This window comes from Aulonocara stuartgranti (assembly GCF_965226115.1).
Source record: "Aulonocara stuartgranti genome assembly, chromosome: 8".
NCBI classification, from domain to species: Eukaryota; Metazoa; Chordata; class Actinopteri; order Cichliformes; family Cichlidae; genus Aulonocara; species Aulonocara stuartgranti.
Genome location: NC_138959.1, coordinates 16587379 through 16608253, shown reverse-complemented (window position 1 = coordinate 16608253; position 20875 = coordinate 16587379). Strand labels below are relative to the sequence as shown.

Genomic DNA, 20875 nt, shown 5'->3' with positions numbered 1-20875 from the left:
AATGCTGCACTGATGCTCTCAGCCAGGTTTAAGTGTTTGAGTTTTGCTTGCAATTAACTTTGTGTGGAAGGAAAAGAAAACAAGGCGAGGGCGTCTGTGCTATTTAAAGAAATAGTGACAAAGATGGTTCGAGCAGCATCCAAAGCTTCAAAAAATTTACTGCATGTTGTCCTTAAATTTTCCCTACTAGGCCCACGACATCCGCACAAATGAGGTGGTGGCCATCAAGAAGATGTCCTATAGTGGCAAACAGTCCAATGAGGTAAGACCTGGCGACTCTCTAATGGCTGGTCTGCTGCAGATGTAATATCTTATGGATAGAGTGATGAAGGCTCTGCTCGTATCCTAGAAATGGCAGGATATCATCAAGGAAGTGAAGTTCCTCCAGAAACTGCGCCACCCCAACACTGTGGAGTACCGTGGCTGCTACCTGAGAGAGCACACAGCCTGGGTGAGTGTGTGCAAAAGCTGTGCTCTCATCAGTGTTGTGTTAATCAAATGAATGATTTTAAAAGTGACTTGCTTAGGAGGTCGTTAAAGATGTTAACATTCCCAGTACCACACATTTAAAAAATAAAACAAAGAATATAGTTGGGGATATTTCAGCATCCACTTTAAACACATTTCTTTTTTATGCACATATTTGGGCCACCAATGGCCTGTAAAAATACACCCAGAACTTTGTCCCCTCTGCAGTATTCCTGTGTTCATTTTCACTATTTTTGAAAAATGTCAAAGATGAGTAAAAGCAGTGCTGTGATTGATAAATAAATACTCAATTTATCGTTTTATTTTTATTTCAACTTGAGATCATAACAACCATCAAATTTGGTTCTCTCACCCCTCAACTTACTCCCCCCCCCTTAGCTCCATCTTTCACATTCTCTCTCTCTCTCGATCAGGAAGAGAGCAGCCTTTTGTTTCAGTGTGAATAAAAACATGAAACGTTGACCATTTGTTCTAATATTGAAACCGGTTTCTGGTACTTCCTCCTTTTTTCTGTGCAGCTTGAGGCAAGTTGCAGTTGCCACAGAGTCTGTTTGTTTCACTGTGACTGCAGGAATTAAATATAGTCTCTGGTTTCTGCAGCCAAAAAGCAGTTTTTCGTTCCAGATATCCTCAAAAGGCTCTCAGTCCCTGGAGAAAGTTGATGTGGCAAAAAACAAAAAAGCTCTAAAAATGACGTCATTGTAATTAACTGGTGTGTTTTTTAACAAAACATATTAGTGCATTTCAGAAAATTAGAATGAAGTGAAAGTTTTGTTTGTTTTTTTTACATATTCATCCAAAAATTAAAGTATTAAAAGCCTTTTGTGTGAGTATGCCTTGTAGTGCATGGAAATGAGCAGCCCTTGTAATAAAACTACAATATTTTAGTATATTAGTGTTTGAACAGTGGCATTGAGTGCGTCTCTCTATATAGTTGAGTACATGTAACCACAGTTATAGAGACGACTGGACTGTTCTCCAGATGATCTCTGATACACTCCACAAGGAGGGGAAGCCGCAGGATGTTGTTGCTGAACGTCTGGCTGTTCGCAGAGTGCTCGATCACAGCATATTAATGGCATTTTGCACAAACAACAGTGATGGCTGCAGCCTCAATGGTATTGTCAAGAAAATCAATTCAAGAACTTGGGCGACTTTACAAAGAGTGGACTGAGGCTGGTGTCAGTACGTCTCCAGGAAAGCAGCTACAACTTTAGCATTCCTAATATCGAGTCACTCCTGAACCGGAGACGACATCAAAAAGGACTGGACAGCTGCTCAGTGCTTCTCTTTCCACATAAAAGTATAATTTAAGGTCCTAAAGACTAGAGGAAGAGTAGAGAGGCACAAAATCCAAGATGCTTGAAGTCCAGTGTGAAGTTTCTGCAGTGCCATGTCATCTCCTCATGTTGGTGTCAGTTGATCCACTGTGTTATCAAGTCTACAGTCAACAAAGTCACCCACCTGGAGACTTGGAGCACTTTGTGCTTTAATTTGCTGACAAACTTTATGGAGAGAGATGGTGATTTCCTTTTCCAGCAGGATTTAGCCCCTGCTCGCAGTACAAAAACTACTAGCAAATGGTTTGCTGGCCGCAGTATTGCTGTGCCTCATTGATCAGCCAGCTCATCTGACCTGAACCCCAGAGTGTCTGTGTTGTTATTGTCAAAATGAAGATGAGGACCCAAAAATACAGACAGGATGAAAGCAGCTATCAGAGCAGCCTGGGCTTCCTGTACACCATGCTGCATTAATGCAGTGATTCATGGTAACGGAGCTCCAACCACGTATAAAAATATTCTGTATGTCTGATTTTCACAAGGTATAAGTCACGATCATCAAAATTAAAACAAAGGCTTAAAATGTTTCACTTTGAAGGTGTTCTGTCGTCTATAGACACCTAAATAATGTTACATTATGTGGGATGGTTAGCTTTTACATCTCATGCATACTTTGGCTCTCAGAGCTCCATTGTGAGGTGGACATGAGAACACTTTCTCGGACTCCACCTTAGTTTGACAGCAGTGTTAAAACTTTGATAAATGGGTCGAAGTCTCTGGTACAAAAAAAGCTCTTCCCGCCTAGGTCAAGTGTGACAAAGTTTTTAACACCAAGTGTACTCTTGGTTTAACACTCCACCCTGTCTCTCTTCTAGCTGGTGATGGAGTACTGCTTGGGTTCAGCTTCTGACCTTTTAGAAGGTAAGTAAGACAAATGAGTAATGACGAAACCCGTTTTACCCGTTTGAGTTTACGTTCACATAAACTGCCTGATATTCCCAAATGTCTCTCTTCACTCAGTCCACAAGAAACCGCTGCAGGAAGTGGAGATAGCTGCCATAACCCATGGTGCATTGCAGGGATTGGTGTATCTTCACTCTCACAACATGATTCACAGGTAACCCCTATTCATTTCTCACTTATCTGGATCTATTCTGCTCTCCTCCCCCACACTTCTGACAAGAGACTAAACAAATAGAGGGGAGAAAGCACAAACTGTGCTGCCTGAGATAAGCTTATGCAATGGTGCTTGTGCTTACACACTGTGCATCATGCTGCTCCCCAGCCTCCAACAATGCATTTTCTCTCAAACTGTTTTGTCTCCGTCGTGTTTTTCCTGACCCGTCATTCTCTCCTGTCTGATCGTTTCTCTCTCAGGGATGTGAAGGCCGGAAACATCTTGTTGACAGAGCCAGGTCAGGTCAAACTGGGAGACTTTGGCTCGGCCTCTATTGTCGCTCCAGCCAACTCTTTCGTGGGAACACCTTACTGGTAAAACATCAAACCAGTGTCTCACTGGCCTACTCATTGTGGATTCTCAAAGAAGCCTCAAAAACTAACCAAAATCGTGTGTGTCAAATATGATACACTAGGCGTTAAGGGGTTAAAACATACCTGTGATGTTTTGCCGTATTTTATCTTTCCTTTCTGTTCTGTTACAATCATAGAAGCTCATGTTAAAGTTCAAATACTGAGGTCAGTGTATGTATAAGTAATCTCAGGCTCTGAGCTCTCCATTTCACTGTTTTTTTTCTACTCCTAGCTTTGTGTGATGTCAAAGAAAGAGGATATCCCTAAGACGATGATGTCATGTCTGTGCAGGCGAAATGAGCTTTTCAGACTGTTAGCATGGCTGTTATGTGGCGTCTATTTTGTCCACTGAGTGTAAAGGCGAGTGAGAAGCAGCAGCACTCTTAAATGAGCTTGTTTGCACATTGTAGAGGTTTCGTACATGTAAATATAGTCGAAATCTTTAAATGTTGTCATTAACTTGCGTGTGTTGATTTTGTAAAATCAGATATATTTCCTCCGATGTTGACAATTTAAATATTCATTAATATCTAGCGTACTGCTGGTGTCTAGATAAACTATAGTCTCTAATCATGCGGGTAACGTGCTTTAATTTGCATTGAACCTAAGATAGCTGACTAAACGCTGCTCACATTTGTGAAGCAAGGTGTGGCCACCCAAATGTCACATTCAAATTCATTCAAAGCAGGCAGAGTACAGTTCACACTGGGAAAAACTTTGATCTGTAGAATGAGCATGCGTTTAATTTTAAGTTGTTAATTTAAAAAAAAGGTTATTCTGCCACCGAATTTTTCCTTTCCAATCTTTTCAAGTGTATTTGAGGAGGTTAAATCACCAAGTAGTTTACTCCTACTTCTCACCGTTCAGCAGCCAGAATTATTTGTTGTTACTCTACATGAGCATAAAGCTAACGCTGCCTGTTTAGGTGGGGCAGATGCTGGAAACAACAGTGAGCCACCAGGTGCCATTGTGTGCTGGATCAAAGGAAGAGGGCTGGAAATGGCTGAATTACTGCTGATGTGTTGTTGTTGTTTCCTCCACCCAGGATGGCCCCTGAGGTGATCTTAGCCATGGATGAGGGTCAGTACGACGGGAAGGTGGATGTGTGGTCACTTGGCATCACCTGCATAGAGCTGGGTAAGAGATGGCCATACAGTGCTCCACAAGTGTCTCTCTTTGTGTTCACAAAGCTGAAAGTGTTCTTTGTCTGCCTCTCCTTCTCTGTCACGCTATGTCGTGCTTTGTGATTCTGCAGCGGAAAGGAAGCCTCCTCTGTTCAACATGAATGCTATGAGTGCCTTATACCACATCGCCCAGAATGAGAGCCCTGTGTTGCAGTCTAATCACTGGTGAGAGACGAAGCTTTGCAACAGACCTGTGTCTTTCTGTCATTTATTTCACAATTAGTTTTGTGTGTGTGTGTGTGTGTGTGTGTGTGTGTGTGTGTGTGTGTGTGTGTGTGTGTGTGTGTGTGTGTACGTACACATAAATAAAAAAAATAGGTTTCATAAAAATGACTTGTTATTAAGGCTTTTTGAACATGGGGATGAACTCACACTTTGAGTTTGCTGCCATGCTTATAGATCAGTGTTTAAATTGTTACATTATTTGAATCATCTCAGGTAACTGTGGACAAACCCTTCAGTATTTCTCATGGGACACTTACTGCTGTTTTTTAACCAGTTTGTCTCCACATCAGGACATTTTTAATGCTTTCTGAGTTTTAATTGAGCTAACAAATCTCTCAAGCCGCTTTAACGGACTATAACATAATTAAGATTATTATATGTGTAATAATGCAGTATGCATTGCTTAAATTATATGTATAATCATGACGTTTTGGAAATTTTCAGGTCGGATTATTTCCGCAATTTCGTGGACTCCTGTTTGCAGAAGATCGCCCAGGACAGACCTACCTCTGATGTGCTGCTCAAGGTACAAACAGCCGTGTGATTAATCTTTAACTGAGAGAATAGAATGAAATATATTTTCTTCAATTTCTAGCAGTTTCTTTTCAGCTTGTTGTTTTTGGACAAATAATGAAATTTGTGCTTTAAATTCAAAACAGATTTTTAGGCTTGAAGGAAAACACTGAGTGAAGGTTCAGTGTGCAAGCAAATAATCACCAAGAAGGTTTTTTTCTGTTGTTGTATTTTTTTTTTCTTTTTTGTTTTGTTTTTTAAATGAAAAACAATGATTTTATTTTACTTGGATGTATAATTTTGGTGATGGGCATGTCTATGTATTTTTAACTGTCAGACTGAGGTATTTCATCCTGTCACTGTCCATCTCACCCCTTCTTTCAACCCTCCATCCACCCAGCACCATTTCCTATGCAGAGAGCGTCCCATGACAGTTGTGATGGACCTGATTGCACGGACCAAGGATGCTGTTCGTGAGCTGGACAACCTTCAGTACCGGAAGATGAAGAAAATCCTCTTTCATGAGGCGCACAATGGTCCCGCACCTGAAGGAGGCGATGAGGAAGAGGTAAGAAAGGGTGATGACGTATCAACCCTGTAATGCTTTTATCCTATTTTATTTTATTTAAACAAGCCTCTAATATTGATAAGTGGACAGTTTTCTTTTCTTATTAGTGAAACCACAGAGAGTGTTTGGGCCCAGAAATGGCTAATGACATCAGACAGGCACATAACATGAGAACAGCTGCTTCATATGTGAAAGGGGATTAAGAAAGCTGAAACATGAAAGTACAATTAACAAATACCAAGCAGCACTCTTTGGGGTCATCTCTTCATTTAAGCTCTCTTTAAATATTTGAGTTCGTCTCCTGATTTTTTTTTTTTTGTTTTTGTAAAATTAAGAAAGAAAGCGCTTCTGTCAAGAGACATGTGACGATGTTTTGTTTTGGATTTGCTTCATATAAACTGCTGCTGTTTATATTGCATTGCAATTGTAAATAAAGCCAGAGTCCAACGGTAATTATTTAATCCACAAATGAGAAAATAGGGGAAATGGTGATGATATTTTGCAGTTTTATTTATTTATTTTAAACAGAATCTCATAGAAACAGGATTGGCCCAGCATAACGCAGTAATGTTGACAGAGCAAATAAGAGTCTTGAAACATGAACAATTGTACTCATGCACACAAAGCGCATGAATGTGTCTGCTTCTACTGAAAACCTGCTTTAAAGGCCTATTCTTGTCTGCAGTTGAGGTAAATACAGGCACTGGTTACTATAAGAATAAAGACGTAAGGTAAATAAGACCCTTTTGTCCTCATACAAAGACTTTTTTTATCTATTTAATTCTTTGATGGCCGTTTAAACAAAAGTAAATGAAAGAATAGCGACTGTGGTTCAATCTATCAGACCTGCATTTGTTTGGGATGTTTAAATATGTTTGCTCAGTATCATTTTTTTCTTTAATACAGTCCCACTGAGCAAATGACCCTCAATCACAGACTCCATTTGTTATTTGTTATTTTTTATTTTTTTTAGAGCTTTGTCATTATTTTAGCAAAAACTTGCTTTATTTTTTCCCCTCCAGGATGTGGAGCAGTACATGCTGCGCACCGGCACAGTCAACAGCATGGAGAGCTCTCACTCTCTGCCATCCATGTCCATCAGCGCCAGCTCCCAGAGTAGCTCGGTCAACAGTCTGGCAGACGGCTCCGATGACAGTGGGGAGATGGCCATGATGCAGGAGGGAGAGCACACCGTCACCTCCAATAGCTCCGTCCTGCACAAGCCGCTGGTCAGTCCACGTGTTAACACGTCTGTGGGTGGATGTGTTGTTTAACAGTCTAACCCCTCAATCACTCACCTGGATAAGCTGGTGACCCATATGCTGAAGGGTACTTGGGGCTTGTTTGGGGCCCCCCCAAACTCAGGCTTGCAGTGTTAAGTGTGAGTCTGGTGTGTATCTGCTGAGAGACGTGTAACTTTCAGGCTAAAAGCATCGAGTGATACTTTATAGTTGGGCTATTTTACCTTTTTATTGTAGTTTAGGTGAGCCAAAGGAGAAGCTGTTTTATAAGCGCAATCTGGTGCCACCTACAGGAAAAGGAAGGCAAAAGCAGGACCAGATGCACAGCAGATTGGCAGTGTGACACCTACAAAACAAATGCCTGGTAGCAGACTTGCTAAGCGCGCAGCCTCCTGGGAGTTTTTGCATTGGCAATAATTAGTTTCATTTATTTGAAGCGGTAGGATGACATTGAGTTGAGATAAAACTTTGCATTTGTAGCCACCTTTAATTGCTCTAATTTTCTCCACCTTGTAGAGCCATGACAACATCTATGACGATCCCTATCAGCCAGAGGTTGATTCTCAGCGAGAAGCTGCATCTGCTGGTGGTGGAGGAGGAGGGGGGGGAGGGGGCAGACGTCGACGAGGCCGAGACCATTTTGCCACCATCAGGACCGCCTCACTGGTCACCCGTCAGATCCAGGAACACGAGCAGGGCTCTGCACTGAGAGAGCAGATGTCCGGGTGAGGTCACAGTCGTGAATTGTTGATGGTGTTACGGGACAATCAAAACAAGTGTATTTGCACATGTTTTTGAACTTTATACAAATAAAAGAAAACAAAGGGCTTCAAATGCTTAGTTAAGTAATGCTTGCTGATTATTAGCCATTAGGTAACCGTGTTTCTCCTCACAGGTATAAGCGAATGCGGCGTCAGCACCAGAAGCAGCTGATGGGCCTGGAGAACAAGCTGAAGGCCGAGATGGACGAACATCAGCTGAGATTGGACAAAGAGCTGGAGAATTTGAGGAACAGCTTCTCAGTGGAAGGAGAAAAACTCACCAAGAAGCACCAGGGTATCCTGGAGAAAGAGGTGAGCGAGGATCACAGAGAAATATAATAAATTCAAATATACGTGATGAATATCAAACAACAGTGTGTGGTTCTGATACTCACTATGTTGTTAGTCTTGCTAATATTAGTCAATACTTTCACATTGCTCAGTGTACACATGCCTGCTTCATATGAAGTTGATGATCTTTCCAAAGTGTAGCAGCCACTGAGAAGTCTTCATTCTCTCACCAGCATACAGAGAGTTGTCTCAGTAAGAGCACTGATAAGACTCAATATCACTAATTGTGAATGTTTTTGGGCTTTTATCCTCCAGGGAAAGGCAGTCGTGTCGGAGGAGAAGAAGTTCCAGCAACACATTCTGACGCAGCAAAAGAAGGAGCTGACCGGCCTGCTGGATTCCCAGAAACGACAGTATCGCCAGCGCAAAGAGCAGCTCAAAGAGGTGCCTCTGAGTTTTGTCATATTATGTTTCAACAAATATATGAGTGTCTTCTTTTTCATCACTCCACTTGCAATCGGTTCATTTTGACGGGTAAGTATAATGCTGCACAAACGGCGAGCCGAGCTAAACGCTGCTGTTATTCTTCAAGGAACTGAACGAGAATCAGTCAACGCCAAAGCGGGAGAAGCAGGAGTGGTTGGTGCATCAGAAGGAGTGCCTGCAGCAGCGGCAGGCTGAGGAAGAGGCGGGTCTGCTGCGGAGGCAGAGGCAGTATTATGAGGTGCAGTGTCGCCAGTACAAGAGGAAGATGCTGCTGTCACGCCACAACCTGGAGCAGGACCTGCTCAGAGAGGTACTGTTCTTAGTCCTTTGAAGCACATTAATATCATTTTTATTTTGATATTGTTTTATAATATTTATAAATGTTAAGACTTTTGCAATTCATTTTGTCATCTATGTGTAACAGTAATGCACAAGCAAAATATTAATGGCTTGGAAAATTAGGTGCACTCAAAAGTTGTTGCAAAAGTTTTGCATGTAGTGGTCTTTTATTTGGGAACACTAAGGTTTATACCTAATATCTAGAGAAGGATTTATTTTTTATATATACAGTGGGGCAAAAAAGTAATTAGTCAGCCACCGATTGTGCAAGTTCCCCCACTAAAATGATGACAGAGGTCAGTAACTTGCACCAGAGGTACACTTCAACTGTGAGAGACAGAATGTGAAAAAAAAAATCCATGAATCCACATGGTAGGATTTGTAAAGAATTTATTCGTAAATCAGGGTGGAAAATAAGTATTTGGTCACCTCAAACAAGGAAAATCTCTGGCTCTCACAGACCTGTAACGTCTTCTGTAAGAAGCTTTTCTGTCCCCCACTCGTTACCTGTATGAATGGCACCTGTTTGAACTCATCATCTGTATAAAAGACACCTGTCCACAGCCTCAAACAGTCAGACTCCAAACTCCGCCATGGCCAAGACCAAAGAGCTTTCGAAGGACACCAGGAAAAGTATTGTAGACCTGCACCAGACTGGGAAGAGTGAATCTACAATAGGCAAGCAGCTTGGTGTGAAAAAATCAACTGTGGGAGCAATCATCAGAAAATGGAAGACATACAAGACCACTGATAATCTCCCTCGATCTGGGGCTCCACGCAAGATCTCATCCCGTGGGGTCAAAATGATCATGAGAACGGTGAGCAAAGATCCCAGAACCACACGGGGGGACCTGGTGAATGACCTGCAGAGAGCTGGGACCAAAGTAACAAAGGTCACCATCAGTAACACACTACAACGGCAGGGAATCAAATCCCGCAGTGCCAGACGTGTTCCGCTGCTGAAGCCAGTGCATGTCCAGGCCTGTCTGAAGTTTGCCAGAGAGCACATGGATGATACAGCAGAGGATTGGGAGAATGTCATGTGGTCAGATGAAACCAAAGTAGAACTTTTTGGTATAAACTCAACTCGTCGTGTTTGGAGGAAGAAGAATACTGAGTTGCATCCCAAGAACACCATACCTACTCTGAAGCATGGGGGTGGAAACATCATGCTATGGGGCTGTTTTTCTGCCAAGGGGACAGGACGACTGATCCGTGTTAAGGACAGAATGAATGGGGCCATGTATCGTGAGATTTTGAGCCAAAACCTCCTTCCATCAGTGAGAACTTTGAAGATGAAACGAGGCTGGGTCTTCCAACATGACAATGATCCAAAACACACCGCCCGGGCAACAAAGGAGTGGCTCCGTAAGAAGCATTTGAAAGTCCTGGAGTGGCCTAGCCAGTCTCCAGACCTCAACCCCATAGAAAATCTGTGGCGGGAGTTGAAAGTCCGTGTTGCTCAGCGACAGCCCCAAAACATCACTGCTCTCGAGAAGATCTGCATGGAGGAATGGGCCAAAATACCAGCTACTGTGTGCAAACCTGGTAAAGACCTATAGTAAACGTTTGACCTCTGTTATTGCCAACAAAGGTTATGTTACAAAGTATTGAGTTGTATTTTTGTTATTGACCAAATACTTATTTTCCACCCTGATTTACGAATAAATTCTTTACAAATCCTACCATGTGGATTCATGGATTTTTTTTCACATTCTGTCTCTCACAGTTGAAGTGTACCTCTGGTGCAAATTACTGACCTCTGTCATCATTTTAAGTGGGGGAACTTGCACAATCGGTGGCTGACTAAATACTTTTTTGCCCCACTGTGTGTGTGTGTGTGTGTGTGTGTGTGTGTGTGTGTGTGTGTAGGTAGACATATACAAATACACTTTATTAACTGAGCAAGTGTGAGCACATCTAAAAAGTTTTGTCAGTTTGCTGAAGCATTCAGATGTTTAACACAATGCCACGTAGGAAACACAACAACAATCTTAACCCTTTAAAACGGGTCGGAGCGGGCACGCTCCGTTTTGCGCAACTACTTTTAAATTCCGGTAGCACTGCAACCACGTAAGCTAGCGCAATAATGTTTTTTTTGCATATGAAACCGGAGGAGTTGTACTTACATCTTATGCCATCAGCTTGTCCTAAGTCACAGTTTCCTTCCACATATAGCTTTGCAAAAACTGCATAAAAAGCATTTGCAGGAACAAAAACATAATATTCCAGAAACACGCTTTGCCGATCCGATCGGCTGTTTGTAACACTTCCTACGTCCATCAGCGCGAACTATCGCATGTCCGCCATGACCTGCCCGAAACCGGAAGTGACGTCATTTTGCGGAAATGTAGTTTTTTACCATCAGGGCCTCGTGAGCTTATACTGGTGTTTTTAAAAGTTATGTTTGACTTTATGACTTTCTGTGTCGTTTCTGGGACGCTTAGGACTCATATTGCACTGCTGGAAATAGTTTATTTTGATGCATATGATGCTTTTTTGCAAATTTACACTATAATATTTATTTTCGTTTTTCCTGCAGTATATAAAAATTGGTGTATTTCAAAAATAAAACTATGAAGACACTCAAAATAAATTTTCTGTGGTGGGAAACTATTTTGTGCAACTTTTTTGTATTTAAAGTTTTGAGGGATAAACCTCTTAAATTTCTCTAACTAGAAATATATGTTAAAAAAACGATTTTCAAATTATTATTTTTTTAGTTTATTGCAATTTATGTAATTACTATGCACTTAATGCAGACATATTATTAAAATTTGGGCTATAATGTTGTATTGATGTATATCAACTTGAAATGCTCCAAAAAATGGCACTACAGCATGTAAAAATATAAAGTAAGCTCTGGTGGACTTGGTTCTATGGTAGGTCTTAAAGGGTTAAAGAAGTAAATGTTGCTGCCATCAGTCTGGGAAGGGTTAGAAGGCAATCTCCAAACAACCTGCATCCATCGCTCTACAGTGAGTGAAAAACATTGTTCCCAGGACTGGACGCCCCGATAAATTCATCCCAAAGTCAAACTGCAGTATTTAGAGGGAGTGCAAAAAACCATCTCAGACTCTTCAGGTCTCAGTTAGTATCAAGTATTAAGTTCATGACAGTACAATTAGAAAAAGACAAACATGTATGACTTTTTTGGAAGAGATTTCAGGAGAAGGCTTCTTCTTTCTAAAAAGAACATGGCAGCAAAGCTTTGGCTTGAAAAGCAGCATCAGAATAAACTACAAGACTTCTGGAAAGTGAGACTAAAGTGGACGTGTTTTGCACGGCACTACATTTGGAGAAAAGCCAACAGCACAAACACCTCATACTAGCATATGATTTGGACTCGTTTTTCAGCGACAGGATCTCAGTACCTGCAGTCACTGAGTCATGAACTCCTGTGTATCTCTAAGTATTCTAGAGTCAGATGAGTCCGTCTGTCTGACAAGCTTGGCTGAAACTGGTTCATGCAACAGGACAATGATCCCACGCGCAGCAGCAAATCTACAACAGTATGGCTGAAAAAGAAAATAATTTTTTTGTTTGTTTTTTTTTTAATAAATGACCTATAAATTCATACTTTTTAATAATTGTAGCTTGATACAAGATATCCTTTGGTGGCTATTGCAGGTTTCTGTCCTCCCAGTATTACAAATCACCTTCTGCATCTTTTGTTTGTTTTTTTTCTTCTTCTCCTTCTTCAGGATCTGAACAAAAAGCAGACTCTGAAGGACTTGGAGTGTGCCATGCTGCTGCGTCACCACGAATCCACCCAGGAGCTGGAGTTCCGCCAGCTGAGTTTGGTGCAGCGTACGCGGGCCGAGCTGATCCGCACGCAACACCAGACGGAGCTCACCAACCAGATGGAGTATAACAAGAGGCGTGAGCAAGAGCTGCGTCAGAAACACGCCGTGGAGGTCCGCCAACAGCCCAAGAGCCTCAAAGTGAGTGACAGCACCCAGAGCCAGGGGTCTCCCGAGGAGGGAAAGAGCGAGCCGACAGAGGGGCCGAGCGGCAGCTGGGACAGCGAGGGAGGGGGGGAGGAGCTAGAGGAAGAAAAGGAGAGCGAGGTGGCGGCGAAGGAGGTGTATGATGTTGGGGATGAGCTTGATGGAGTAGTAGATGATGAAGATGAAGTTTTTAGCAGAGGGGTAGATGAGGTGGAGGGTGTGCGTGTCGCTGTGGCTGAGGGGAAGGACGAGGTAGACGAGGAGGGAAGTAAATCAGAAGATGTAGTTGAGTGGAAAGTCGGTGAAGAGGAGACAGAAGTCAGGGAAGTAGAAGGAGTGCAGTGGGAGTACGAAGAGGATCATGGTAACTCTGCACGCATAGAGACCGAAGAAGAAGAAGAAGAAGAGGGCAGGGGTGTAGCTGACGGTTGTCCGTCGGAGCTCATCTTGTCCTCGTCCCCAGAAAAGAGGCGGCTGCGTGAGCGAGACATCGATGAGCTGTCAGAGTTTTACTTCCCTGACGCCTCTGAGGAGCTGGAGCCCATACCCGTCTCACCCCCACCCGCACCCCCTGCCCAGACTTCTCTCCCCTCACTCTTCTCTCACGGCATCTGCCTCCTCCTCTCCCTCTCTGTCGCTGCGCAGCCTTCCAACCTCACTTTGCTGCTGCTCTCCATCTTCCTCCTCTCCCTCCGCCGCTCTCCACCCCTGCCCTCGGTGGCATCCGTTCTCCTCTCTGCTGAGCTCGCCTTCTTGGCGCTCTTCTTCTCGTACCTTTTCCTTCGTTCCTGCTGTTCTCTGTCGCTTTCCACCTACCTGACTCTCAGCCTCTGGGCCAATGGCCTCTTCAGTTTAGGGCTCTCCATCAGTTTGGGGATTTATTACATCCCCATTATTTTCATCTCAGCCTCCTTCCTCAGCTCTCCCTCCATTTTCCTTTCCCTCTATTTGATCGTGGTCCTGATTGTCAGGCCAGCCCGTGATTTCTTCCAGCTCGCGCCCCGCAAAGTCAACCGCCTCTGCATGCGCGTCCTCTTCCGCCTGCCTCGGCCACTGTTTGCCATGTGCCAGTCGGTGCTGGGCGGTATGGCTGAGCGTAACCTTTATGAGATGTTTCCTAAAGCAGGCCGCAACTGGGGCGTTCGCCAGTCCAAAATCCCAGTTCCACTAAAGAGCCTGGCCTTGGAGTATCAGGCTCAATGCAGGAGCACCTCTCTTGTAGCCAAGGGCCTGCTGTGGGTGAAGCGTTTCGGCAGACGCCCCCTCGGCATCTTGGCAGATCTAGCTAACTCGGTAGTGCTAAAACTAGCCCGGCAGGTCGTTAAAAAGCTGCCGCTCAGGGTCAGGATAAAACTCCAAACCCTTGGCATCTTGAAAAAGGAAATTCCAAGCAGGTTACCGCGCCTGCTGCCCCGGGAGGTCAGAGAGAGGAGACAGAGGGAGAGGAGGAGGAGAGAGAGGGAGAGACAGAGGAGGGAAGAGAGGGAGAGGATGTTTCGTGAGGAGACGAGGTGGGAGTGTGGATTGAGACGAACTTCATCGGGACGGTTTGTCAAGGGGAAAATTCGGCCGTGGAGATAGCAAGAGTGAGACATGTCGGGAACATTTTGGTGTGAGATTGTGTGAATGTGTGTGTGCGAGCGTGCGTGTGTGTGCACGCCATTGTGCAGCCATTCATTGCGTGTTTGGGCCACATTGTCTCCTTTGTTACTCAAACTGGTCACATTTTTAAAGATGAGCCGTATTTAACCCACACACTCGTATGCACACAGAGGTTTGTGTGCGCTGGCTCCAGAAGCGTGTGTGTGTGCGCACGCACATAACAAGCCATATTACTGAATGAGCTGGCTCGAGCAACTTGAACAAGCTGTCGAACCCACAGTTGCTGAATGAAACCCAGTGAAGTTTTAATATTTCATTATTTTTGCTTTTTGTAAAAGTTCCTTTAGAAGTTTCTTTAATTTTTATTATTTTGCTCTTAATTTGTAAGACAGATATTTTTTTTATGGTTATTTTTGAGACCGTTTTTTGTGCAATCTTTTGTTCTTCTTCATAGTTGTCTTACTTCACAGGGTGCGCTGTTTCCTCAGTGCTTCGAACAAATATTAGAGTGTTATGTAGCTCAACGGCTGTAATATCTCTCCCCAAAGCACAAAGTACTGTGAAAATGAAAGATCGTCAATGATTTCACTAACATCAGCCTGAACACTAGCTCTCAGCCGACTGAAAAGTGCAATAAACCGCTGAGTGGTGACGTCTCGGACCATCGTGAGAGCAGAGAGGAATAATTATTAATATTTTGGTCTTAAATGATTAAGTATGGGGCCATTTAGCTGGAACAAAAAACATATTCAGTTGATCTAGAATACGTTTATACATTATTATTATTATTATTATTATTATTATTATTATTATTATTATTATTATTATTATTATACATGCAGCTAGTGAATACATCATCTAGATTCTAGTTGGATATTATGACTATTATGTTTTATTGCATGTTGTGCAATAATCTTGTTATGATTTACCATGTAAACATTTCGCTCGTAGTAATGGAATAAGAAGTGCCTGCTTTCAAGAGTCTGTTGTGAAGTGATATCCTAAATCTATAGCGGAAACATGAGGAATCAGGATAATCAGGATATGTTTTTGCATAGTGAAAGTATAAGAAACTGTTTAATATTTCAATGTAACTCATTTAATATGAAGCCATATAGACAATCTTTTGAGGTAGAATTATAGTAAAAAGATTGAAACTACTGAATGTGAAAAATGAGGCTGAGCAGGTCGAATGAAGAGAAGGCAGATATCTGATTCTATCAATATTTTGTTTTGCACTGTGTTGAAAGGTATTAAAGAAATACAAATATCTATGAAAAGATCGTTTCAATTTTAGCTCGTGAAGCTTAAAAAATACACCCATCGCAACTCCACTTCACCCGGCCTACGGGTTCAGCAAACCCAAAGATAATCGGACAAGCTGAAAACCAAAATGTTTGAGCCTTTTAAAAAAAAAAAGGAAAAAAAAAAACTGAAATGATAAGGAAATGAACTTTCTGATCAGTCAGTTCATCATTTCAGCTCAGCGTCAGTCAGACCAAAAGAAACCCACGGTTAATTCTGCTGTTTGTGTCTCTGCTAAACGCCAAAATCCTTTGAGTTCATGTAAATGAAGCCGGAGCAAATTCGTAAAATGCGTTAGCGCTTAAAAAGGCAGGAATAAAGAGCTTTGTTTGTGTCGCCACATGTGAGCTGTTTTTGTGGAGGGACGGTACTGAGTAGGAAAGCTCAGTCTTAACTGTATTTTCACCCAAAGAAAAGGAAAAAATGTGTTTTGGGTTTTTTTGTTGTTGTTTTTTTGCATCTTGCAATTCGAGCTTTAAAAGAAAAGTTTCAATCAATGTTTTATTTGAATGTAACTTGTTCCTTTTGTGTATGTTTACATGTCTGCATTCTGTTTTGTTGTGACACTGAGTGTTTCCACAGAGTTATATCACCTTGAGTTTTTTTTAATATATATATTTAATTAATGCAGTATTTATAAGAGCAGTGCTGCATTGTGTTGGGCAGACATTTCGTCATCCTTTTATTCTCATTTTAGCTGCATGAGTGTTGGCATACTGTACAGCCGTGTGCTCGCAAGCATAGAGAAACATTTTGTCATACACAAAAATAAATTCTTTTGTGTTCAAATCATTGTCTTGTTTGTTTTTGATTTTTTTTTTTGTTTCCATTATTATCATGTCTCCATTTGCTTACTTTCTTCCTTATCTCACTGCGCAAAGAATCCTTTTTACCTTTTTGTTCATTCCTCCTGTATCATCACACATTCCTGTTGTCGTCTGTCGTCCCCTTTTTGCCCCATTTATAAGCCACCAAAAACATTATTACCAAGTATAAACATAAAATTGTGATTATGACTTGCAAATATTTATGGGATTAAATGGCGATCGTCTGATTCGACCTGACCCAGATTATGCTCGAGGTCTGGGCCGTTTGTTTAACAGCAGAGTATTGATCAGGTTTTAGTGAAATGAGATCAGTCTTTCTTGGACATGCAGTACATGAAAACAACTCTTGATTTATTATCGCCTGACAAATATACAGAAAGGCTCATTCTTAAGAATAAACATCAGATTAAAGGTCCTAGAAAGTGTTTTTACATATATACATTTATATACAGTGCTTTACAAATGTATCAGGCTGCCTGTCATTAAAACAAAACAACTTTAAGTCCATCAAAACGTGTTTAAAAATTACTGAATTGATGTTGTTATACACAGAAATTTGAGTCGCCACACCGGATGTGTCTCCGAGAAGTCTGAAATTAATCAAGCATAACATTTAACCACTTAAAAGAAATTTGGCACCTTAATTAAACAATAATGTGCTTTACCATTAACTCCTGCCTTTTTCTTTTGAGTAGAATTAAAAATGGATAGCAAAATAATTATATTTTAGCATTTAAAAATATTCATTTGCATTAAAGAGCTCACACATAGGGATGATTAACAGTTACAGGACCAGATCAGGTCACCACAAAATGTTAGGTTATGACAGCAAAACCTTTTCCTACCTATTTAGAAAGTGTATTTTACATTATTTATTTAAGTTGCATGCGTTCATGCTTTGCCTTGGATCAGTGTATTACATTTTCCTTGCACACAGCCTTTAACTTTGCCCCAGTAAGTCATCGGCCAACGTGATGCTTTAATCTATTTCTCAGTACACTAAAAATAAACTAGTTCCTTGGACTTTTGAGCAGACTGTGTACTGTGTGTTTCGTCCAGCTGCTGGTTTATGTGAGCACCTGAAAAAGTTCACAGCGATTGTGTAAAATCACCAAAGCAGGGCTTAAACTTTGCTGCTCCCTCGGACCCTTCTGATTTCAAGCACTTTCTTCAGAGGGAAATAATATTGACATAAGCAACAAGAAAAGGTAAATTTATTTAAATAAAAGAAGCCAAGTCATCTCATTAAGACCATCGCAGAGCTTTGACTACACTGGAATTAAGTAGGACTTCCTTATATGTTTATTTAAATGTTATAAATCCAACCTCTTAAATATAAATGTTAATCTAAGATGCAGACATTCATCATAAGAATGTGATTTTTAGACTCAGAATTTAGATGATGTGCGTTTTAACCATCCAACAAGTCTTCATAAACGGTAAATCTCCAACATGTGTTTTCATGACAAAGGACATTTCCTTATGTGGCTGTGATGGTGTCATCCAACAGTTCAGCAGGTGTTTACACTTTAAATATGTAAAATGTTTGACACGTCTGTCACATCTGTCAGCGTGATCATTTCTACAATCAATAGGAGCACTTTAGCCGAGCTGCTTCCATCTTTCTTCTGTCTCCTTCAGTCCAAAGAGCTTCAGATCAAGCGTCAGTTCCAGGACACCTGCAAGATCCAAACCCGCCAGTACAAGGCCCTGCGCAACCACCTGCTGGAGAACACGCCCAAATCGGACCACAAGGCCGTGCTGAAGCGGCTGAAGGATGAGCAGACTCGTAAGCTGGCCATCCTGGCCGAGCAGTATGACCACTCCATCAATGACATGCTGTCCACACAAGCTGTGAGTAAGGCAAGGAGACGTCGTTCACTTCACACTCGCACCACACCACCAGCACCACTGCTGTGCCTGGCTTGGGGGATCTGCCTGCCTGCCTGTCTACCTGCCCGCCAACCAACCACCTCCTGGTCCCTCAGTGTTAATTAAATTTTGTAGCTTGTGATCTGTCCTGCTACCTGCCCCTGCAGTTAAACAGGTCCTTCCTCAAAAAAACATCCATTCAAAGTAGGAATATTGAAGAGAGGAAAAAGTGATGACAGCTTTGTGAGAGGTTCTGCTATAGCCATAAATTCAGGGCTCTTATTCAGCCACATAAGAGTGCTATAAACTCAGTTTATCTTTATCATTTTATATAAACGTATCACTTTTCCTAAACGGAGTGTAGTAATTGACTAAACTCTGAATCAATTTTAAGCCATATTGTGTAATTAGAGCAATAACTTCTAACTGGCACTTAGGTAAAAATCAGCTGTGCCAGGTCGTGTTTAATTTTTAATTGAGGCTGTTTGGTCAATGATGAATGTGTAATCAGCGGACCATAAAGTCAAGATGTTGCTGTTGTTGGACCACAGATGAACTGTTCCTTTATCATCACAGCAAATTATGAACCATGCACCAGTAAAATCATAACACAGTTAAACCACTAAACTTTCAGTCTGTGAATCAGTTCATCTAAAGTGTTTGAATAGTTTAGCCTACCCTGGGGAAATAAGAAAACCTGGGAGGCCCAACAAACAAGTGATGCCCTGGGACTCCTCAGCAGATCAGTCCGGCCATGGCCCAACAAGGTCTTTTTCCCACATGCAACACTGCAAAGATCCCACCTCTGCTGTGCTTTGTTTTCCACTTCACAGCTGCAGTGACTCCAGTTTAAGGAAAAAGAAGATAATTAAGTGAGGCTTAAATGCCCCATGAATCACAGCAGAACCTAACATAAAGTTTAAATGTAATTTAGACTGATTTAAACTGCTGAAGCCTGCGACCCGTTCTCTTGTACATATTAAGCAAGAAATGAGCTGATTGATAATAGACAGGTTCTATTTTTCACTGTGAAAGGTGCCCACATTTTCTAAGCCTGTGCCTCCTTAATCACTTTCAGACCATCCTGTAAAAGCTTCTCTTAGTGTCGGAGTCATTCACATGTAAATCCTAAACTCCTAAATGAATGAAACAAAGTAAGAAGACGATGGGACGTAACAAAATGTCTCTTGGATAACATGATCCTCTGCGCTGCTTTAATTACCTCGATACGGAAGAGCGCCACGTCGGTCCGCTAAGCCAAATCCCCGCCGCCCTTGTTTGTTCTACTCATGCTGCGACTGCAGCTAAAGTCTGTTTGGGACGGTTTCCCAAACACTGATTAAACTTATAATCCAGAGGTCAGGAAAATATATATTTATCTGTCTGTCATCTGAAACATGAGCCAAACTATAAAACAGACATGACACACAGAGGTCGAAGCACTTCAACACTTTGAAGAAAATATTCTTTTATTGATTTATTTTGGAATATGTTGAATATGCACACACGCTTTTATTAACTTCCCAATCCTTTCCCCTTTTCTTTCCTTGCTCTTCTAACCTTATGAACACATGCAAAGTGATTCCACCTTCAGATCTCTCTTGGTTTGTTTTTTCCACTTAAACACTCCTTTTTCTCTTCCTCTTAGCTTCGACTGGATGAGACGCAGGAAGCGGAGTACAAGGTGTTGCGGATGCAGCTGCAGCAGGAGCTGGAGTTGCTTAACGCCTACCAGAGCAAGATCAAGATCCACACGGACACGCAGCACGAGAGAGAAGTCAAGGATCTGGAGCAGAGGGTGTCCATCCGCCGGGCCCTGCTGGAACAAAGGGTTAGAGCCTTTTGTCACTCGTGTTCAAAGTAAAGCTTCTTAGAATAAAGTGCAAGGACCTCAAACAAGCAAACAGAGAAGATCCCAGACAGGTGTAGCTCATCTTTTCACTAGCACATTGAATGATAAATAACAGTCGCTGACGACTCCAAGAGGGCAAGATGTTTTTGGTGTCCGTCATCCAAAGTTCTCCTACAGGCCACATTTGGCCTCGACTTGTGCCCCTCCCTGATGCGTAGTCTTGTTGTCTCGGTTTAGCCACCTTGCACGGGCCAAAATTCAGGCATGTCAGGACTTTTGAGTCACATCTGAGCCAAACGTAGCAAATAAGTGCCAAAAATAGTCCAGATTAGGCTCAGATCTGTCTGCTGTCTGGGCACCTTTAACACAGTGTCCCCCTGCAAGCTGTTTTTGGAGCTTTATTTAATGACATAGACCTCTATCTGTTCTTCTATGGAAAGTGGAAAGAGGTTGTTGTTTGGGTTTTTTTTAGCTGGAAATAATGGAGGATTGTGTAGCTATTAGTTAACAGTTACAATCTAACGCCTACAGTTCCTCGTCACTTTTATTGATATCTCACA

At 42.0% G+C, this 20875-nt stretch overlaps 1 protein-coding gene across 2 annotated transcripts in view; it reads left to right on the top strand.

Moving 5' to 3' along the window:
- taok2b (TAO kinase 2b) overlaps positions 1-20875 on the top strand; it is a 31548-nt gene that overhangs the window by 6524 nt on the left and 4149 nt on the right. The window contains exons 3-19 of one of the 2 annotated variants that reach the window (XM_082545297.1): positions 191-262; positions 350-451; positions 2645-2690; positions 2790-2886; positions 3147-3260; positions 4345-4436; positions 4555-4648; positions 5153-5234; positions 5622-5789; positions 6812-7018; positions 7547-7755; positions 7926-8103; positions 8398-8526; positions 8675-8878; positions 12612-12851; positions 18233-18445; positions 20112-20294. In XM_082545297.1, coding sequence (XP_082401423.1) covers positions 191-262; positions 350-451; positions 2645-2690; positions 2790-2886; positions 3147-3260; positions 4345-4436; positions 4555-4648; positions 5153-5234; positions 5622-5789; positions 6812-7018; positions 7547-7755; positions 7926-8103; positions 8398-8526; positions 8675-8878; positions 12612-12851; positions 18233-18445; positions 20112-20294 — 2430 coding nt within the window. Of the gene's footprint in view, positions 1-190; positions 263-349; positions 452-2644; positions 2691-2789; positions 2887-3146; positions 3261-4344; positions 4437-4554; positions 4649-5152; positions 5235-5621; positions 5790-6811; positions 7019-7546; positions 7756-7925; positions 8104-8397; positions 8527-8674; positions 8879-12611; positions 16554-18232; positions 18446-20111; positions 20295-20875 lie in introns of those variants that run through there. The other variant, XM_082545296.1, reaches the window with a different exon arrangement.